This window comes from Tripterygium wilfordii, chromosome 13, assembly GCF_013401445.1.
Source record: "Tripterygium wilfordii isolate XIE 37 chromosome 13, ASM1340144v1, whole genome shotgun sequence".
Taxonomy (NCBI): Eukaryota; Viridiplantae; Streptophyta; class Magnoliopsida; order Celastrales; family Celastraceae; genus Tripterygium; species Tripterygium wilfordii.
In genome coordinates, this window is record NC_052244.1 from 12,011,546 (window position 1) to 12,031,115 (window position 19,570).

General features: G+C 36.3%; 4 protein-coding genes across 5 annotated transcripts; 2 read left to right on the top strand and 2 right to left on the bottom strand.

The window, feature by feature from the left end:
* Positions 1-11: 11 nt before the first annotated feature.
* LOC120012307 (kinesin-like protein KIN-14R) lies at positions 12-6,479 on the top strand. Its single transcript, XM_038863666.1, has 19 exons — positions 12-427; positions 997-1,295; positions 1,397-1,568; positions 1,687-1,757; positions 1,839-2,022; positions 2,396-2,505; positions 2,617-2,716; positions 2,798-2,884; positions 3,180-3,356; positions 3,454-3,727; positions 3,886-4,047; positions 4,147-4,362; positions 4,454-4,491; positions 4,675-4,838; positions 4,943-5,194; positions 5,273-5,338; positions 5,574-5,648; positions 5,754-5,822; positions 5,915-6,479. The coding sequence occupies exons 1-19, from the start codon at positions 205-207 to the stop codon at positions 6,368-6,370; spliced, it is 3,195 nt and encodes a 1,064-aa protein (XP_038719594.1). The 5' UTR covers positions 12-204; the 3' UTR covers positions 6,371-6,479.
* A 3,006-nt stretch (positions 6,480-9,485) lies between these two features.
* Positions 9,486-10,943, bottom strand: LOC120012310 (dof zinc finger protein DOF5.7-like). Of its 2 annotated transcripts, XM_038863669.1 has the most exons (2): positions 10,273-10,943; positions 9,486-10,176 (listed from the first exon to the last, which is right to left on the bottom strand). In XM_038863669.1, the coding sequence occupies exons 1-2, from the start codon at positions 10,772-10,774 to the stop codon at positions 9,674-9,676; spliced, it is 1,005 nt and encodes a 334-aa protein (XP_038719597.1). In that variant the 5' UTR covers positions 10,775-10,943; the 3' UTR covers positions 9,486-9,673. The 2 variants fall into 2 exon arrangements, with proteins under 2 accessions (XP_038719597.1, XP_038719596.1); XM_038863668.1 differs by having other exon boundaries at positions 9,486-10,943.
* A 4,443-nt stretch (positions 10,944-15,386) lies between these two features.
* Positions 15,387-18,102, bottom strand: LOC120012309 (8-hydroxygeraniol dehydrogenase-like). Its single transcript, XM_038863667.1, has 5 exons — positions 17,909-18,102; positions 17,726-17,839; positions 16,603-17,116; positions 16,345-16,498; positions 15,387-15,811 (listed from the first exon to the last, which is right to left on the bottom strand). Exons 1-5 carry the CDS (start codon positions 18,094-18,096, stop codon positions 15,603-15,605), a joined length of 1,179 nt encoding a protein of 392 aa, XP_038719595.1. The 5' UTR covers positions 18,097-18,102; the 3' UTR covers positions 15,387-15,602.
* A 250-nt stretch (positions 18,103-18,352) lies between these two features.
* Positions 18,353-18,898, top strand: LOC120012312 (60S ribosomal protein L38-like). The gene has a single exon (XM_038863671.1). The coding sequence runs from the start codon at positions 18,519-18,521 to the stop codon at positions 18,771-18,773; it is 255 nt and encodes an 84-aa protein (XP_038719599.1). The 5' UTR covers positions 18,353-18,518; the 3' UTR covers positions 18,774-18,898.
* The last annotated feature ends 672 nt before the right edge of the window (positions 18,899-19,570 follow it).

The following is a 19,570-nucleotide window of genomic DNA, read 5'->3' on the forward strand; positions in this document are numbered from 1 at the left end:
TTTTAACATTGGAAAATTCTCTCCAACGGTCAGGAAAGTTTTCGAATTTTAAACGCTCTCGTCGAAAACCCCCAATTTTTCACACTCTTTCCATTTTCTTCAGATCCTAAACGCTTTCTCGCTTCAAGATACGCTATTTTTCTCGCTGAATCTAATAGTTTTTCTCGTTTTTTCTAAACACACCCCCAAAAGCCCTAATTTTCCATGGAGGATGTTCAATCCGACACATGTGAAGGGCCTGAAGGCCAAGAAACCCAAGCGCCGATCCCTTTTGTGCCCGCGGTCTTTGATTGGGAAAAAGACGTGAACTTGATGCAAGAAAGCAGTGACTTCATGGAAGAAGACCAGAATTCCTTGGTCGAATCGATGCTTTGCGACCCCAATACAAGGTTGATTCCATCTGGGTTTACCAGACCAGATTGCACAGGTCAGTACTCAGTAGTTTTATGCGTTGGTTTTCTCATAGTAGTTTGCCTTTGCGACGAGAATAAGTAAACTGGAAATGGAAGTGATACCATCTCTTGGATCTTTTATCCTGTCTTGCCTTTGAAAACGGCCGTGCTCGTAATTTCCTAGCTCTATTTAGTCTCTCGAACCTAATGTTGATTTGGTTCTATTTTGATTAGGGCTGTATGTTCTTTTTACACCTGATTTGGTCGAAATTTTGAGCATGTTAATTCACTCTGGTTAAAGTTTTTTGATAACTAGTTAATATATTTTGTTACCATAGGAACTGCTCTTTTTTTTTTTTTTTTTTTGTTGTTGTTGTTGAGTTCTATTATCTTCTATGTTTGATCAGGCTCTGTCTTTCTTTATGGATATGATACTAACAGCTGTTAACTATCAAGCTTAAGTACCACTTGTGGATTTCTTAATAACATTTGAGGGGTAAACAAGGGATAAACAAGAAGAGAAAAATCAGTTGATGATTTTTTCTTTGCTTTATCATTTCGAGAGTGGAATGATTTGACTATATCGTAATGGTTATCGAAACAGATGAATATGTCATGTTTGTAAATGCTGGAGGTGAGTCTTCAATTGAAGCAGATTCCCGTATCAAGTTTATGGGTGACACATATTTCCAAGGAGGGACTCCATTCAGAACAAATGAGCATATAACTGAAGCTGGGGATTACCAATTTATTTATCAGTCGGCAAGATTGGGAAACTTTAGTTATCAGTTTGACAATTTGCATCCTGGAGACTATTATGTTGATCTCCATTTTGCTGAGATTATTAACACAAACGGCCCTAAAGGAATGCGGGTGTTCAATGTGTTCATCCAAGAAGAGAAGGTACATCAGTCAAGCATAAAGCATTTATTATGATTTTCTTTTACCAATTTACTTTTGGGTGTGGTAAACGTTGGTACTTAGAAGAGTTTTTTGTTGCACAGGTTCTAGCTGAAATTGATATTTTTTCTATCGTTGGAGCCAATAAACCATTGCAATTACTTGACACGAGAGTCTCCGTAAAAGAGAATGCCATGATCCTTATAAGATTTGAAGGTGTTAATGGTAGCCCTGTGATTAGTGGGATATGTATCAGAAAAGCACCAAAGGTGTCAGGTATTTATCGTTCTGTACTTTTTTTGTTGATTGATTATCTAAGCTAGACATGTGTATGTAATATTGAACAATGTGAAGCAACTTATAACTTTCTTTTGATTTTGATTGTGGATGACAGTCCCTTCAGCAACAAAAGAATATCTTAAATGTAGCAAGTGTGCTGCTGAGATAGAAGTTTCTTCAGCTCAGGTTAGGTGAAATTTATCTCAATACTACAAGTTTAACTTCTCAATTGTTGCTTATTTAGCAGTTTTTTTTTGGGGCTAGCAGAAAAAACTTATGCAAGCCAAAGCTACATCCAATTATGAGAAGAAAATACAACAGCTCACCCTTCAGTGCCAGCAAAAAACCAATGAATGCCATGAGGCTTGGATGTCATTGACTGAGGCAAGTGAACAACTGGAGAAGGTTAGGATGGAACTTGATAACAAGACCTTTCGGACACGTTCTCTAGGTAATCATGAAGCTTAGGTTGTGACTTTATATAAAAATGAAAGGAAGTAGATTTCTTTTGCCCATAATCTCTTATTGTCGCTGATAATATTTTTCATGTTTTATGCCATAGTTAGTGACATGAGTATGTCACTTTGCTATGCACTTTAATTTAATTTTTTTTCGCTTTTGTTGAGGAATGACTTTACTAGAGATGGTCTTAATCACTTATGGAACACAAAAAAAAAAAAACAAAAAACAAAAACAGTAACACAATGGATGGGTGATATGCATTCTTTTTAGTCATTTTGTGTAGAAACCACACTATCATGAGAATGCTTATTCAATGGTTTTTCTCTACTCTCTAAGTTGGTTATGCTCTTTGAATTTGATAGATCAAACTGTGGAGAAACAAGCAGAAACTCTGAGGAATATCAAAAACATGTACAAGCATGATAAGGAGTATTGGGCGGTTGCAATCAATGACCTACAAGAAAAAATAAAGGTGATTCTTGAGGTCTTAATTGGATATTCCGTATCAAAACTATCCGAGTTATTTATTAGTAGGCTTAGGTACTTATTTCTCATTTTGTTGTAATAAATTATTTTTTGATAGACAATGAAGAAAGAGCATTCACAGCTCTCTCGTGAAGCGCATGAATGTGCTGATTCAGTACCTGAGTTAAGCAACATGGTAGCTGGAGTTCAGGCATTGGGTACTTATCTAACGCATTCAACGTAATGGTTTTGGTTGTTGGCTATATTCTTCTGTGTGTACTCACAGAATCCGTCTGCAGTTGCACAGTGTGAGGATCTTAAACTGAAGTATAGTGAAGAGCAAGCAAAGAGAAAGGAGCTCTATAACCAAATTCAGGAGACTAAAGGCATGTTTTTCTCTTTTGCTATGTAACTGTGAGATAAGTAGCCATTGGCACGTCATATTTGTTAGAATTTGGACCAGGGGTGAGCCCACGTTACATGGGCCTAACACATGTGGGTTTACGTGGAATAGAGGAAAGCTCATCTTTACTCAAAAGCTTAAGCCAATGAGTTGGGTCTCCTCATGCCTTATAAACCACACATTTTCTTTCTATTTTTCCAATGTGGGACTTTTGTGTGGGTTCCAACAATATTTTGAAAACTGGGGACTCAAAGGCAATTACTATCTTCAAATATCAGGAAATATCAGGGTTTTCTGCCGATGCCGCCCGCTAAGCAAGGAGGAGATATCAGCTGGCTGTGCCACAGTTGTAGACTTTGATTCTGCGAAGGATGGCGATCTTGGAATTGGGATCAGTGGCTCCACCAAAAAGGCTTTTAAATTTGACCGAGTTTACACACCTAGAGACCATCAAGGTATATCTTTGTGTGGTCCAATTTCTCTGATATGCTGTTAGAATCTTTGTGTTAAAAGAAATATGTACTGAGCCAGAGATTTGGTTTTGCCTTACAGTTGATGTGTTTGCGGATGCTGCGCCATTGGTTATTTCAGTGCTAGACGGCTACAATGTTTGTATATTTGCATATGGCCAGACAGGGACAGGCAAAACATTTACAATGGAGGGTACTGAGCAAAACAGGGGGGTCAATTACAGGACTCTTGAGAAATTGTTTGAAATTGCAAAGGAAAGAAGAGAGACGTTTATGTACGATATATCTGTTAGTGTTCTTGAAGTCTACAATGAGCAGATCAGAGACTTGTTGGCAACATCACCAACGTCAAAAAAGTAACTTTTCTGTAGTATTTCAAATGCCTATTTATCATAGAACTTGGCCAATCTAGTAAATGTCCGAAGTTTAATTTAGTGCCAGCTGCAAGTTAGCTTGGATTAGATAACTCCTTCGAAAATAAAGCCTACTGAATCTTCATTTTGTGTATTGACAGATTGGAGATAAAACAATCTTCTGAAGGGTTCCATCATGTTCCTGGAATTGTAGAAGCTAAAGTTAGTAATGTCAGGGAAGTTTGGAGTGTGCTGCAGGCCGGAAGCAATGCTAGAGCTGTAGGGTCAAATAACTTGAATGAGCACAGCAGCCGATCTCACTGGTACGCTCATGACTCTTGGCTAATCTTGCTATTATTAAGAGCTTCCTTGCAACAAACAATTAATAATAGGAGGTTTGCATTTCCTATTTGGTTATTCAGCATGCTTTGTATAATGGTGAAAACCAAGAACCTGATGAACAGTGAGTGCACCAAGAGCAAGCTTTGGCTCGTGGATTTAGCTGGTAGTGAAAGACTTGCGAGAACTGATGTGCAAGGTGAGAGGCTCAAAGAAGCTCAAAATATCAATAGATCCCTTTCGGCTCTTGGAGATGTGATATATGCTTTAGCAACTAAAAGTAATCATATTCCATACAGGTATATATTAAACTTGCACGCCTTTTGTAAGCTCTTCGCTCTGTAGACTCACATTCATAGTTTTCTTGACAACCTATTATATTGGTTTCAGGAACTCCAAGTTGACTCATTTACTTCAAGATTCACTAGGTAAACAAACATTAGTCATCCCTTGCCATTTGAAAATGTTTTGGGGAATAAGTATTTAATAGACTTGGTTAGTTACTCTTAGTGGTAACTGACATGGAAGCACTGGATGAGCATGCACTTTTACCAGTCTTAAACGCTGCAAGAGTTTTATCTTGTCATGTAAAGCATGATCTAATTATGCAGGGGGAGACTCCAAAACATTGATGTTTGTGCAAATCAGCCCCTCTGAGAAGGACTTGAGCGAGAGCCTAAGTTCATTAAACTTTGCAACTCGAGTTCGAGGGGTTGAATTGGGTCTTGCAAGGAAGCAAGTTGATACAAGCGAGATGCAAAGGATGAAAACAATGGTAATTTTGTTTATTTTCAATTTTAATATTATGCGCTTCTTCTCTCTCCTATAAAAAATTCTTATAGATTGGGTGCTTTGCTCTGAATTATTTTTCTTTTGAAGCTTGACAAAGCAAGGCAGGAATCAAGGTCCAAAGATGAATCTCTAAAGAAACTAGAGGAGACTCTACAAAACCTAGAGGGTAAGTCCAGAGGCAAAGACCAAATATACAAAAACCAACAGGAGAAGATCAAAGAACTTGAAGGCCAACTTGAGTTGAAAACATCCATTCACGGCCAGTCAGAGAAGCATGTCTCACAACTTTCAGAAAGATTGAAGGGGAGGGAAGAGATTTGCAGCAGTCTCCAACAGAAGGTCACTTTCATTTTGAAACTGAATGATACTTGATTATTATCTCCTTTTGTGGCTAATTGGAATAGATATCTGCTGAAGGTTAAAGAACTTGAGGCTAAGCTTAGAGAACGGCAGCAGTCAGAGTCTGCATCTTTTCAGCAGAAGGTATGTACATTAATCTTATAACTATATTGACATGGTTCATTTCCTGGAAGGGTCTATACTTTCTACCATATAATATTCTGAAATTGAAGGCAGACATTGATTCATTAATGTGTCACTTAAGTGTACAGGCTTCCTCGGAGATCTGAGATAAGAATGGTTTCTTTGTTTTTAATGCTGAAACAATCACAGCAATATTATATGAACGAGGGTTCACTAATTTTTCATCTTCAAGCAGGTTAAGGAAATGGAGAGCAAGCTGAAGGAGCAAGTGCAAGATTTCGAGTCTCATTCTCTTATGCTTCGACAAAAGGTTTTAGGCTAGACCTAGATATCCATGCCTATTGCTTCAATGTGTAATGGAAAGTTGAGAATAACTTTGTACATGTTTTGCTTTTTGTTCACCATTTCCTTACAGATTAAGAAGCTCGAGAAACAAGTTCAAGAGCAGGAGCAAAATTCAGAGGCTGCTTTACTTCGCTCTAAGGTCAGGTCATAATTGTCACCTCCATTAATAGATTGAAAATTATAGTAGCACATAACATTAAACCCTTTTTCCAATTTACAACTTTTTAGCAGATAATGGAGGTTGAAGACAAGTTGAAGCAACAAGAGCTTCAATTGCAGTGTAAGCTCAATTTGTGTTCAGCCGATGTGATGGGGTTCACTCCTAGGGAAGGAATGTCATACACTAGAGATGAAGAGTTGATAAAAGAGATTGAGCCTTGTATACTACGGAGTTCAAACTCCATCAACCGCCCAATGAGTCAAGGGTCTATATTGCCAAAGGGAAGTTCACTATTCAATGAAACTAGAAAGAAAAGACATTCCAGAAGTAGTGAAACAGAGAACATTGCTACCACAACTAACATGGGTAGAAAGTCTGATCCCCCAAGAGTTGCCAGGGTCATGAAAACAACAAAGCCAGTCACCACAGCTACTACACAAGGGCTTTTGAGTCACAAGAGAAGTAACAGAGACCAAGTACAGGGAATTAAGGAGAGAGACAGCAAGAAGAAGATATGGTCTAGGTAGTAAAGTAGTCTATCAATTGAAGATTCAATTTGTTTGGTAGTTTTCTTATTTCAGATTCGTGTTACACTTGTATCCAAATTCTTGGAATATATTATTGCGTTGAATTTGATTGGGCCGCTTATGGGCTTTGGTCAGAAAGCATTTTCACCTCAGTTTTAGCATTTCCAGTCCGGCCCACTAGTTATTAGCTTACCATGGACGTCATCCTATAAGCATTAGGTATATGGCTTGATTGGATTGGATTAAATGCAGGGAGGAAGATGGTGGCAGTTAGTGTACATGTACATGATTTTATGTACGTGGTAAAACTCAAAAATTCACTTAAATCATGCATCACGAATTCACTTGTATTTTGTGTCCAACTTTACTGTTGAGAATATTGGGATATCAAACTGCCGGTTGAGATTATGGAATACCAAACTAACAGGTGGTCAAGTTCTATTTTTAGTTAATATTTTATGTGACGCAGAGGTATATTATCAATATTGATATGCGACGAAGGCACTACCAGAATGTTTTAGTGGGGAAGTAACCGAAATAATAAAAACAAAAAACAGGAATACGCACAAAAGTCCAAAAATGGAAATGATTAAGGTGGGTTGGTCGGTCAAGAAGAAGCCAAAACACTGTGATGGAAGAAAGAAGCAAGCGTTTCTCTCGTTTGCAGTACAGGTACTAAGAGCCATTTCGCTCCCCCTCTCATTAACACGTCATCACCAAACAGAACCTCTAAACCCCTGATTTCAAGTGAGTTATATATACGTTATTATTATGTATGTAATATTGATGACTTCACCATCAAACATGACACATCAAATATATTGTCCGCTCTAACCGTTACGACACTAATTCGCACGTATTTGTTCTTCAAAAACTATCGTGATTGATTCTTAATTAAACCCAAAAAGATGTAAGATATTTACTTATATATATATATATCATTCGGTTAGGTTATGTTATTTCGATATGAGATATTAGTATTGGGATATATAGTGGACCCGGAGAGTGAAGATGTTCAATAAGATGGGTGGGGGTAGCAGTAGCGAATAAAACCTCATTGAAGTCATGGGCTTCTTGCATGTAGCACACAAGTAGTAGTAGTAGTTAATTAGTCTAACGAAAGTTGTTTCTACAGCTTAGAGAGAGAGAGAGTGTGTGTGTCTGTCTGTCTATCACGTTAAGCATGCTTCTTCATGTTCTTACTGTTTCTTTCTCTCTCTCTTGATTTGAGAATGTTCATGGTCCATATATAATAATTGTTTATTTGAAAATATAAAAAGAGGAGAAGAAATAGAAGGAAAAGAAGAATGGTTTGCTACTTTGGTTACCAAAAAACAAAAAGAAATAAAAACAAATGATTGCCAAGCTTTTTGAATATACCACTTTAATGAATTTGCATGTGTGTTTATATATATATGTATAGGGTTTTAGGGATTATTAGAGAGAGAAACAGAGAGAGAGATAAAGGTGGTACGTGTTAAAAGGTGCATGGTAGGGGCCTATATGGCTTATGTGTCCAAAATGATTTCTTTTAGCTCGATCGGTATGCATAAAGCCTGAATGGAATGTTGTCATCACTCATCTGAAAAGCTATATACATGTATAAATATAAGTACGTACAAGCTGTAATAGATGATATGACTGTTTGGAGAGTAAAGTAGCAAACTGAAAATAATATTAATTAATAATATATAAAACTAGTTGAATCATTTTATGAAAAATAATTCACTTGTCCTCTTTTTTGCAACTATTACATCATCTCTTTCGCAGACATGATTTTAGATCCAACAGCTTATAATCTCCTACCAATATTTGTAAATCCAACTCATAATTGCTAATATAAATTAATGTTAGAGATACACAAAAATGGATAATCCCATATATAAAATGCTTATATTACGAGTCTTTTTTTTATTCAAAATAAAATTGCGTGACACTCAAATAAACTTGTAATATTCAAAGTCCTATCTATCTCATTCACCCAAATAAGTAATAGTGTATATATATATATATATATATATTATATCTATATATAGACATATCCAGAAGAATTTACCATGCATCATGTAGGGAATGGAACTTGGATTTGGTGGACAAACCCAAGTTTGCATATAATTAATTATAGAAAGCACTAATATTTGTGAGGCTTGCTTTCTTCTTCTTTTTTTTTTCTTTTTTTTCTGTGATTGAAATAGGTAGTGAAAGTAGAGAATAGAAAGCTATTAGCAGGAAGAGGGGCTCACTCTCCAAGACCATAGAAAGCTAAACATAAACATTACACAAAAGAAAATGAACCTTAACCTTTTAGTTTTTAGATGCCAAACTTGTCTCTCCCCATCACTCTCTCTATCTTTCCATTCAAAATGCCAACAGTCTTTCATTCAATATATAGAGAATCAATTCAAACCACCACCTTTTCAGACACCACCAAATCACACCATCACTGCTACTAATTATTACCAACACCACATTACTCATATATATATATATATATATATATATATGCATGTATGTATATATAAAGAGAGAGCACATTAACTTAACTTAATTGCCAAGCTTTAGGCTTTATAGCTTAACACTAATTGCAGCACTGCAGGCCTACATAGAGCTGCATGTATCAGACAACAGCGACCTTGCCTAAGCTCTACTGATACTGTCTGTTGTGCGTTCCATTGACATTGTTTTTGTTTTGTAGCTCTCAGTAAATGACGGTAACAGAGACTCTCTGACTGAACATAAAACAAATTACAAATCCAAGATATGGCCTTTAATTCCTATTAACGTGTGTCCAAATCCCCTCACAGATCCCAAAACCATTTAAAACGTAGCGAGGAAAACTGTGTTTCTTGTGACTGATCATATAAATTAAACTGTAATAACAAAAGTTAAACCATGCACTACACTACCGTAGTGGACGGATCGGCTCAGAGATAGACAGAATGCACGTATACCTTATTCACACGTAATATATATGTGAAGAGGATGATTCCAAAAATAGAATATGTATTCAGTAGGTTGCATTAATTCCTTCAACTCTACCACTGTTCGCTCATAAATCAAAACTATAATCAAATGAAACTAATAACATCAATAATTAACAACAACTATTGTTCAACAAGAAGTTTTACATGCTGATTTTGAACCATTAAACATAGTAGAAGCAACATTTATAAATGCCTAAATATAAAGATGAGTTTTTTGAATAATAATAATACAACACACTATTGTTTTTCTCCTAATTATCCTTTTAAGGGGTCTAGCTAGCTACCTCTTTTGAAGAAGATGATTCTGATCATCTATATTCTAGGGCAAAGAAGTGTATTGATTCAAGTCACTCCAACCATGAACACCATTCCAGCTCCCTGTAGTGCTATCATTGGCAATATTACCAGCAGTACTAGTGTTATTAGTATTAACTGGAGCATAAGAATTACCAAAGAACCACTCAGTTGTTGCTGTTGTTGTATCAGCTGCTCCATGATCTTTCCTTGAATTCCCACCAACATGATCATCATCTGGTTTTGAAATCTCCAGATTCTGAAACAAAATGGGTTGTGGCTTCTGCACCTGATTCTCCACTGCAGGAGCTGAGGTGGAGCTGCTGCTAAGCAAGGACTGCAGTCTCTGCTGTTGCAATTTCCAGTGCAAATCTTGGTTTATACAACTCAATGACTCAATTGAAGATGCAATATTATTGTTACTGTTGTGAACATTGTGATTTGTCATCTCCAGTGGATGGTAATTGAAAGTGGAACCCAAGAGAGAACTTCCAGAAGGATCAACAGGAGTGAAAGAATTGGGAGGAGCTGCAGTGACAGCAGCAGTTCCTGACATTGTCAAGTCTCCATGATGATGATATGAAGAAAACTGGTTAAGAAGTAATGATGATGAAGACAACCCACCAAGCTGAAAATCCATAGCTGGAGAGAGACCATGGAAGAACTTCAATCCACCACCAATATTAATCTCTGATGATCCACATGAGTCACCTGATAATGAAAGCCTTGAGGTAGATGAAGATGAGGATGACTTCACCTTCTTGTTCTTCCTGCACCCACCGCCTATCGGAACGTTCCGCAAGGCTCCTCCTTTAGTCCAGTACCTCCTACATGTCTTGCAGAAGTGTCTAGGCTGTGAGAGACTGTAATTGTTGTAGTAGCAGAATTTAGTGTTGGGTGACTCACATCTTGGACACTTGAGGGCTTGTTGTTGATCTGGTGGCCTAGTTGTTGAATTAGCCGTTTCACGGGCACCGCCGGAGCTCTGGTTGTCTTCTTTGCTTGGTTGATTGTCAGGGGACATCATGTGTGATTGTGAAATTTGGTTATGTGGATTTGGGGTTTGTTTTAGTAGGCAGGGAGGAGGAGGAGGAGGAGGATCAATTGAATGGTTTCTTATTTGCATGAGGTGGGAGAGACATAGGGGAGAGGGGGAGGATGTTGTTGATGGGGTCTTGTGATTTTCATCAAAGAGAGGGCTTTTGGGATAAAGAAGGTGTGTTGTGTATATAAGCTAAGCTAGGTTTAGATCTAGTATATATGGAATGAATAAAGTTAGATGAGAGAGGGGGGGAGAGAGAGAGAGTGGGGAGAGAGGTGCATACATAGGACAAGCAAGTGAAGATGATCTGAAACTGATGAAGTCATAATAGAGAGATACACAACTAAAATAACATCAATGACATTATTGTTGAATAGGATTTTCATTAATAATGTTGGAAAGTAGCCTCCACTGAAAAATCCCACAGTGAAAAGAGATGGTGAGTGTAAGTGATTTTATAAACAAGTCGGTAAAATCCAACTCATAAGTCATGATTTTTGAGAAAAAATGGCCTCCTGCCCATTTGTGATGATAAAACATGTGAAGGAGTTGTCTCGAATTAAGTAAGAATTACTAAAGGATTTGGGGGTTCTGTAATTCTTTTAAAATTATAGAATCTATAATTTGAATCTAATGATTTGGGAGGTATGCCACATCACACTATATTTTTTATTTTTCTATTCTTAAAACTTGTTTGACATTTATTTCTCTACCATTATATGTGAATTGTATATTTTAAAAAATTACGAAGCCTCCAAATTCATTTCGAAGGTGTTTGATCACGAATTGTGACTCTATTGTTAGGCTATTGAAAGCCTTGGAGACCCATTTGGCAGGTAAACGAGAGTCAATTAGCCCTAGGTAGGCATTAGATTAAACTTAATTAGGTGAGATATTCTTCTTTTTTCCCCTTATTTTTTCTAAAATTAATGAATAAATATATGGGTCAATTTTTGTTGGTCATGAAGCAAGACTTTACAAAAAAGACTTTTATCCCATGACCAAAAGCTACTAAAACAACGTATCCACTTTAATTCATTATATATTTGTACGTCTTATAAACTTTTTTTCGTCTCAAAGAATGTCTCTACGAATTAAGATAATCAAATTCAAGTCGCAGACAAATAAGACAAAATTACTTTAACCCCACCGCATGTATTAATCGTTGTTCCTCACCCTAACAAGAAGCAAAACATAATAATTAAGTAATTACAATAATATGATGAATCAAAGACCTTAGTAATTGAAGAATTTAATTTAGCCAACTTGAGTAATTAGTCGGTTGATTCGTACAAAGACATTGATTGGTTATTGAATAAGGTAATATAGTAATGTAGAATCTAAACAAAATGTAGATGCAATAGAAATTTGAGTCTTGAATAGTGATGAGAAATGAACAAAATCATGAATTAATTCCAAGACAATATACATGATAAAGCGATGTGTGCAGGATGTGAGTTATTATTTTGATGGAATATAAGTGGAAATGAATTGGAGTAGCATGCAGGAGCAAAGGACAGAAGAGGAGGGTTCGGTCAATCAAGAAGAGGCAACAACTGCAGTGAGGTGGGGATCTGCCAGCCTTTGTCTATTCCTTCCTTTAACAACAACAACAACCCCCCCCCCCCCCCCCCCCCCCACGACACTCCACTTTACAATGTCCCCATATATATATATATATATATATGAATAACTCCTCACACGTCTGAAAGTACGGTTTTCTTTTTCTTTCTTTTTTTTTTTGAAAAATAGAGCCTAGCAAGCTTTCTTCCTTAAGATGGAAACTCTTAAGGGGCTTCATGAACTTTTAAGTTAGTGAGTTGTTCTTGAAATTATATATATATATCATGTCTTAATTAGATAATATGATTTTTAAATTATATGGGTTCAGGAATCAACAGAATTGCAGATGGAAAAGAAAGTACAATTGCGAAGTGTACATACTGCAAAGATACCCTCTTTTCCCAGCAATGCTATTTTATGGAATAAGAAAGCATTTGTACTCCTTCAGATCTATATACATATATAATCACATATAATTAATGTTGTGCATAATTGATTGAGATTAGATGAGCTATATATATGAATCATTACATTATCAGAGTTTTACAGAAACACCGTCCTATATCAGCCGATTTTAATTCCTATACATACATACATACATACATATATGTGTGTGTGTGTGTGGATGGATGGATGGAAATATTGGGACGCAACTACCGCCCAAGGAAATGTATATGGTGGAGAAGAAACGTAAAACAGGTAAGTCCAGACTTGAGAATGGACATAATATCATAATTGATATATATATATATATATATATATATATGTAGCTATAGACGACACACACATATCACTCACATATGCATGCAGAGCAGAGGTGAGTGGAACACGTGAGAGAGGTGGCTGGATTCCCGTGAGACCAAACCAGAAACAACAATCTTCACACCTAACACTACTCTCCTCTCCACAAATTTCCTACTATTATTATTATTTAATCTTCCTTCCAACTTACCCTACGTTACTTCTTCTCTTCTCACAGTCACGGGCATTCACATCCGTTTCTCTCTATTTTCATCTTATGTTACCTCTATACAAGGACGTAGTCAGGATTTACAATGAGGTAGCACCACCACGAATTTTTTTTTGAGCTATTTATACATCGTTTATAAATATTCAGTCCAATAAATATAGCGTAATTAGTATGCAATACTATAGTCATTTTAATTAAATTATATACATTATTTTATATTACAAAAAATTGAATAGGAAACAACTTTTATTAATTATTGAATACGTAACAACACAATTCATGATATTTGAGAGAAATAGTTAACCTAAAAGCTAAAATTAAAAAAGAAAAAAGAAGAGACAAAAATAGCTAATAGGAAGAGCACCAATTTTTGACACCATAAATAAAGAGACAAAATAGGAAAAATAAAGAGCACAAAATAAAAAATAGAAAAGGCACAAAATAAATGAAATAAAAAAGTTAACAACCACTAAACCACTCAACATTGTTATGTCAAATATGTAGACTTATATGTAAATATTATCTAGTAATTTTTTTCTCAAAATCCAGGAGGCATGTGTAGCTCCATCCTTGCTTCCATATATTTCAGTGTGTTGATCGATCAAAACTCCATAAAAATTGACCATGAAATGATTCTGCAAAATCAATAATCATTTGATTCATTTCATAACATTCGATCTTTCAGAGATTAAATTGTAATATGGGTTATCCGAGTAACTAAAAATGACATTAATCCGCCTAGATTATTCATTAAGGAATTTGGACACCATTGTATTGTTTACACCTATACCTTACTGACACAACACATGTATGTGTTGCAGGTCAAGTCACAAGTGGAATTTGAAGCAAGGTAGGGTTAATAGGTTAAATACTTGCCGGTTCTAATAAGAAAATTGATGGAAGAGAGAACCAAAATTAAAAATCCACATTTATTTATAACTGTATATTGGTCGGATTGCAATTAATTAATTTAGATCAGTAGCAGACACAAGTACACAGATCTACTGCTTTGCCTTAAGAACTACACAGGTTTGTCAAATGTTACATCCATATCGATATCACAATCAATTTTCTTTTTCTTTTTCTTTTGATATATGAAAGGAATGTGGGAAGTTCGAACTCGAAATCTCTATGAGTTATCACATATATGAGCGTCATCTGAACTACTCATATACTAGTGAATCTTATCACAATCAGTTTTCACTGTTTGTCATAGCTAATTTCTGTATTAATTATTTAAAAAGTGAGTGAGTGAATTATATATAATTGTACTTCTTTCTGTAGGAAACTGTGTGCTTCGATCATTTCTCTTATCGTTAGCACCCGTCACGTCACTCTCACGTGCACGAAGTTCAGGGGTATATGTGACACTGGAGCTTCCCTTTAATTACTGCAATAAAACGTCAAGCCCAATAACCCAGCCCATGGTTTCGTCGGCCCAGAAACAGTCATCAATGTTTTATATTTACTTTCCATGGGTTTCTCACGTATCCTGCAAAAGCCCAGGCCCAAAAACAGATGCTTCAAGGCAAAATAAAACCACCTCAATTCATTTATTCTCTCGTGCAAAATCAATCATCTCTCGAGTCTCCTTCATTCGTTCCTCCAATGTAACCATCTCCCTGTCAACACAAACTACCGTTGTTAGTATCATAAATCTAGACCAACCAATGTTAATTAATTGGTAACCGAGAATTCTCCACCCCAAGATGGTTAGGTTAGCCCTAAACTCCGACGGTCAACTCAAACCAAACCGAAATCCGTGCGAAAAATAACATCGAAACTGTTGAGGGCGTGGGAGCTAAACTTGCAACCTCCCATGCTTACAAATGAGTTACCACAATCAACTCCACCATCCCAATCAAAGCTGTCACCTTAACCCCCATAGCCTTGGCAAACTTCACAGCTGCATGACCTAACCCACCATGGCCAACCAATGCATACCAGGTTTGTCAAGTTCATAACATTTCAAGAAGCTATAAAATGTGATTAATTCCAGCACACAACAAAGGAGAAGATGCATCAAGAGGCAGGCTGTCAGCGCCCATGATGTCGGAATAGGCTCCATATGTGCCATCATGGTACTTGGAGCCATAAGAGAGTATCATTTTGGGCAGTAATTCTCTCAAGATTGTCATTGCAGCTAGAGCAAGAATGGCATGATCTTATAATGCAACCTACACCAACTTTGTTCCAATTATGAACTTTTGTACATTACTTCCCACCTCCATGACTACTCCAACAATCTCATTTTTATTGACCAATAATTCAACCGACGTGAATCGACGGAATACATAGCATTCAAGAAACAGACACCACAAATAGTACCACTGAAATACATCACATTCAAAAAACCGTAAGGGCTAACTGGTCTCATCATCAAGGTTTGGTAGCAGCCATGGTGTTTCCAATGTCAATGACGAATCGATATCTAACATCGTTTTTCACAAGGCGCTCCATTGCAGTATTCACATAATCCATTGGAATAACTTCAATGTCTGATGTTATATTGTGCTTTGCCGCGAAGTCAATCATCTCTTGTGTCTCCTCCATTCCTCCAATGCAGCTCCCAGCTACTGTCTTCCTTGCTGTTTTAACAACAGTAGAGTTCATTACTTACAGAAATCAATGCATAAATGCTTACAAACAAATCCAGGCAAAAGCAAGCACAAGCTCTTTAGATCATCGATTGTCAAAATTGAATTCCAAATAACAAAAATCTGGCTTTATATATCCGGTGCTTCAGAAACACCATGTACAACAAACAAAACAAGCTGCAGACTGCAATACATAATCATTTCCCGCGCTATTGAAAAAAATGCCAGTAAAATTTGTGTCACAAACAGTTTCTGACAATTGAACTAAATATAGGCAACAACCCATTTTCTTGTTCTGATTGAATTGTAAAAATAATCCCAAGCATGAAGCCAAGCGTTGGTTAAACAGAAGTTGAAGTTTGGCATTAATTGCATATACGGACGCCAACTCTAGTTAACTTGATATAAAACTATCAACACAACAATACATTACTATCACACTCATCATTGCAACAGATAACAAGAGTACATTAATATAAATTTGAGCAGATTTCAATAGTCTTTATAAACTGTCTCTTCCTTACCAGCAACCACAGCAAAGGCAGGCAGCTCAAGCGGTTTCCCTGGTAAACCAACTAGAATAAGTTTTCCATTAGACTTCAACAGCCCAGTCAGTGACACAATAGAGTGATTTGCGGAAATGGTGTCAATGACACCGTCCATTGTTCGCATAGCAGCCTGTCACATGCAAGTTAAATACATATCAATCATGGAGTCAATATCATGACATTATTAATCTTATATTTTCTCGCTTATCTACTTTTAGAATAATCCAATATTACCTTCATCTGGTCTTGATCACTACTGACCAAAAAGTAGTCAGCACCAAGATGCTCCAAAGCTTCTTGTTTCTTCGTAGGAGAGGTACTAATCACTGTCACTTTTGCACCAAAAGCCTTAGCAAACTTAACAGCAACATGACCAAGCCCACCTAGGCCAGCCACACCAACATGTGTACCAGGTACGTCCAGCCCAAAATATTTCAAGGGACTATAAACTGTGATTCCAGCACACAGTAGGGGAGCGCCGGCATCAAGTGGCATGTTTTCCGGGAATCTAATAATGAAGTGCTCATTGGCAACCATGTGATCGGAGTAGCCACCATATGTGACCATCCCATCATAGTCAGGAACACCATAGGTCCATACCACTTTAGGGCAGTAATTTTCAAGGTCATTGGAACAGTCCTCGCATGATCGACATGAACCAACCATGCATCCTACTCCCACTTTATCTCCCACTTTAACTTTTTTCACCTTGCTCCCCACTTCAGTCACTACTCCCACAATCTCATGGCTACAAAAGGATTCAAAGTCAGTAAACATTTTTAGATGCACCAGACTGTAAATTTACCAAGTTTCAAATTTAGAATTAAAACCAATAGAACAAGTAGATCATAAATTGTTGGAGAACCTTTGTCTTCCATATTACTTATTGGGTTAAGCCAATTTATTAAGGGTGACCTTTTGTGTATTACAAAAAACAAAATGCAAATCCTTGTGATGGTAAGATCAAAAAATGGATAATAAATAAACACCAATTGAACATGATAATGAAAATTAAGACAGGTTTACTGTTGTAAGTGGACCCTATCCCTCTAATATAATTCCTTTAAATTCTATAAATTTGTGATAGGCACATCAGCACACATATACTAAGAGATAGTTCATAGACTAAATATACATATTACTATGGAACTCAACTGATAAAAAAAGCATTTTCAAGTCTGTGGAAATGCTATTTGTTTCAAGCTGATGCACAGTTCAAAGTTCAGCCTAATTGAATCAATCAGTACAAGCAACTAAAAACAGAAATTCTTCAAGAAGCTTTGTAAGAATAAAACATGGCAAATGGTGAATCAAGAAAACAAGAAAAATTGGATAAATTAACACAAAGTAATTGTACCCAGGAATTAGAGGGTAAATGGAAACGCCCCAATCATTCTTGGCATTATGGAGATCAGTGTGACAAATCCCACAATACAAAACCTTGAATCTCACATCCTCATCACCAGTATCCCTGCACATTCACGCATCAACATTATCATCATGAAAGGTCGAATCGAGTAATTGCTACTAAAGAATTTACCTTCTAGAGAAGTTGAAAGGGGAGAGGTGTCCAGATGTGTCTCTAGCTGCCCATCCGAAGCAAGAGACTGGGAGTACTGCTTCTGGTGACATACCCATTTTCTTCTCTTTTTTCCACAGAAGAAATTGTTTAAGTGTGCGAGTGTGAGCTGTAGAGAACGTTGAGGTATAAATGGGGGATAGAAGCATTGCTTGACGAGAATCACGAGATCGGAAATCTTTTGACCACCTACCAAAGAAACGTGATAAATGAGAGATAATTGTATATATAAGGAAAATACTTTTGTATCCTAACATAAACATTATCACAATTTTGCTAAGAAAGTAAGAATTCCAAAGTTCTAGAAGGTTTCTCTATTTAGTTGAAAGATGATGATGAATTTACTGAATACACCTTAATCTAAGCAAATTTTAACTAAAAACATAACAATTATGAATTCATCTCATTTTGTGTATTTTTGTGTTTTTTCAATCTACATCCACGATTTATTGCTTTCCTCTACCTCCTTCCTTCTCCCTCTCTCAATTTTGCAGGAAACGAAATCAGTTCTGTGCGACTAAAGAGCCTATGTGACCCCAAGTTGAACTCAAGGAGGCTGGGCCGGAGGAGAATGAGGTTCCCGTCTCCTCCTTTGAAGAAGAAGAAAAAGAGACCGATAACTAAAATGTCTAAGCAAATTCATGAAATCAAGGATTTCCTCCTAACGGTTATGAGGAAGGATGACTGCTCTGTCAAGAACAAGGGGAGTAAGGATGTTGTTAAGTTCAAGGTTCGCTGCTCCACGTACCTCTATACCTTGTGTGCATTTGACTCGGAAAATGCTGACAAGTTGAAGCAATCTCTGTCATCGGGTTTGAGTGTGTAAGATCTGTGAAGAAAATGAGTTGAGTTATGGAGTCTAAGTCGGCAAGGAGAAGGGAAGAAGGAGAGAAGGATTTGGGGCTAGTAAAGGAGAGAAGGAAGAGAGAAGATTTGGGAAATTTAGGGTTAAGAATGGTAACTAGGGTCAAGTGGAGGTGTTGATAGATTAGGTTTTTTTTGCAGATTAATGTGGTATACTTTGTAAAATGGGGATGCAAATAAGGTTCACTTTTGAAGATTTTCCATCTTGCGAGTGAACCTAATGATATTTTGTTTTTGTTCAAAATGAAAATCAAATGTAACTTGAAAAATGTATGCAATGTCTTTTGTTTTGTATCCAATGATTCAGAATTATCATGCATTTTTTATGTTGAATTTGATTATCTTTTTTGGAACAAAAAAATATTGTTGGGTTCATAAGACCGGTCAAAATACAAATATGTTTTTTCAAATTTTAAATATTCTTTGTTAACATTCATTTCAATAAATATAACTTGGTTTTGAAAGACTAGCGATTACAATTGAGTTACAAATACTAGTTGTACAAATACTAAAATACTAGTTGTACAAATACTAGTATATGTCGCTTATTAAAAGTACCTTGTACAAATACTAGTTGTAATGATTAATTGTGAAATAATAGGGTAGATAACTATATGAATCACTATTTAATAACTAAAATGAATATTTCATTATAAGTTAATAGACTAAGTTAATAAATGTTAATATTGAAATAAAAACTAAATTCTATGCTAAGTTAATAAATATTAATATTGAAATCAAATCAAATTTCTATTCCAT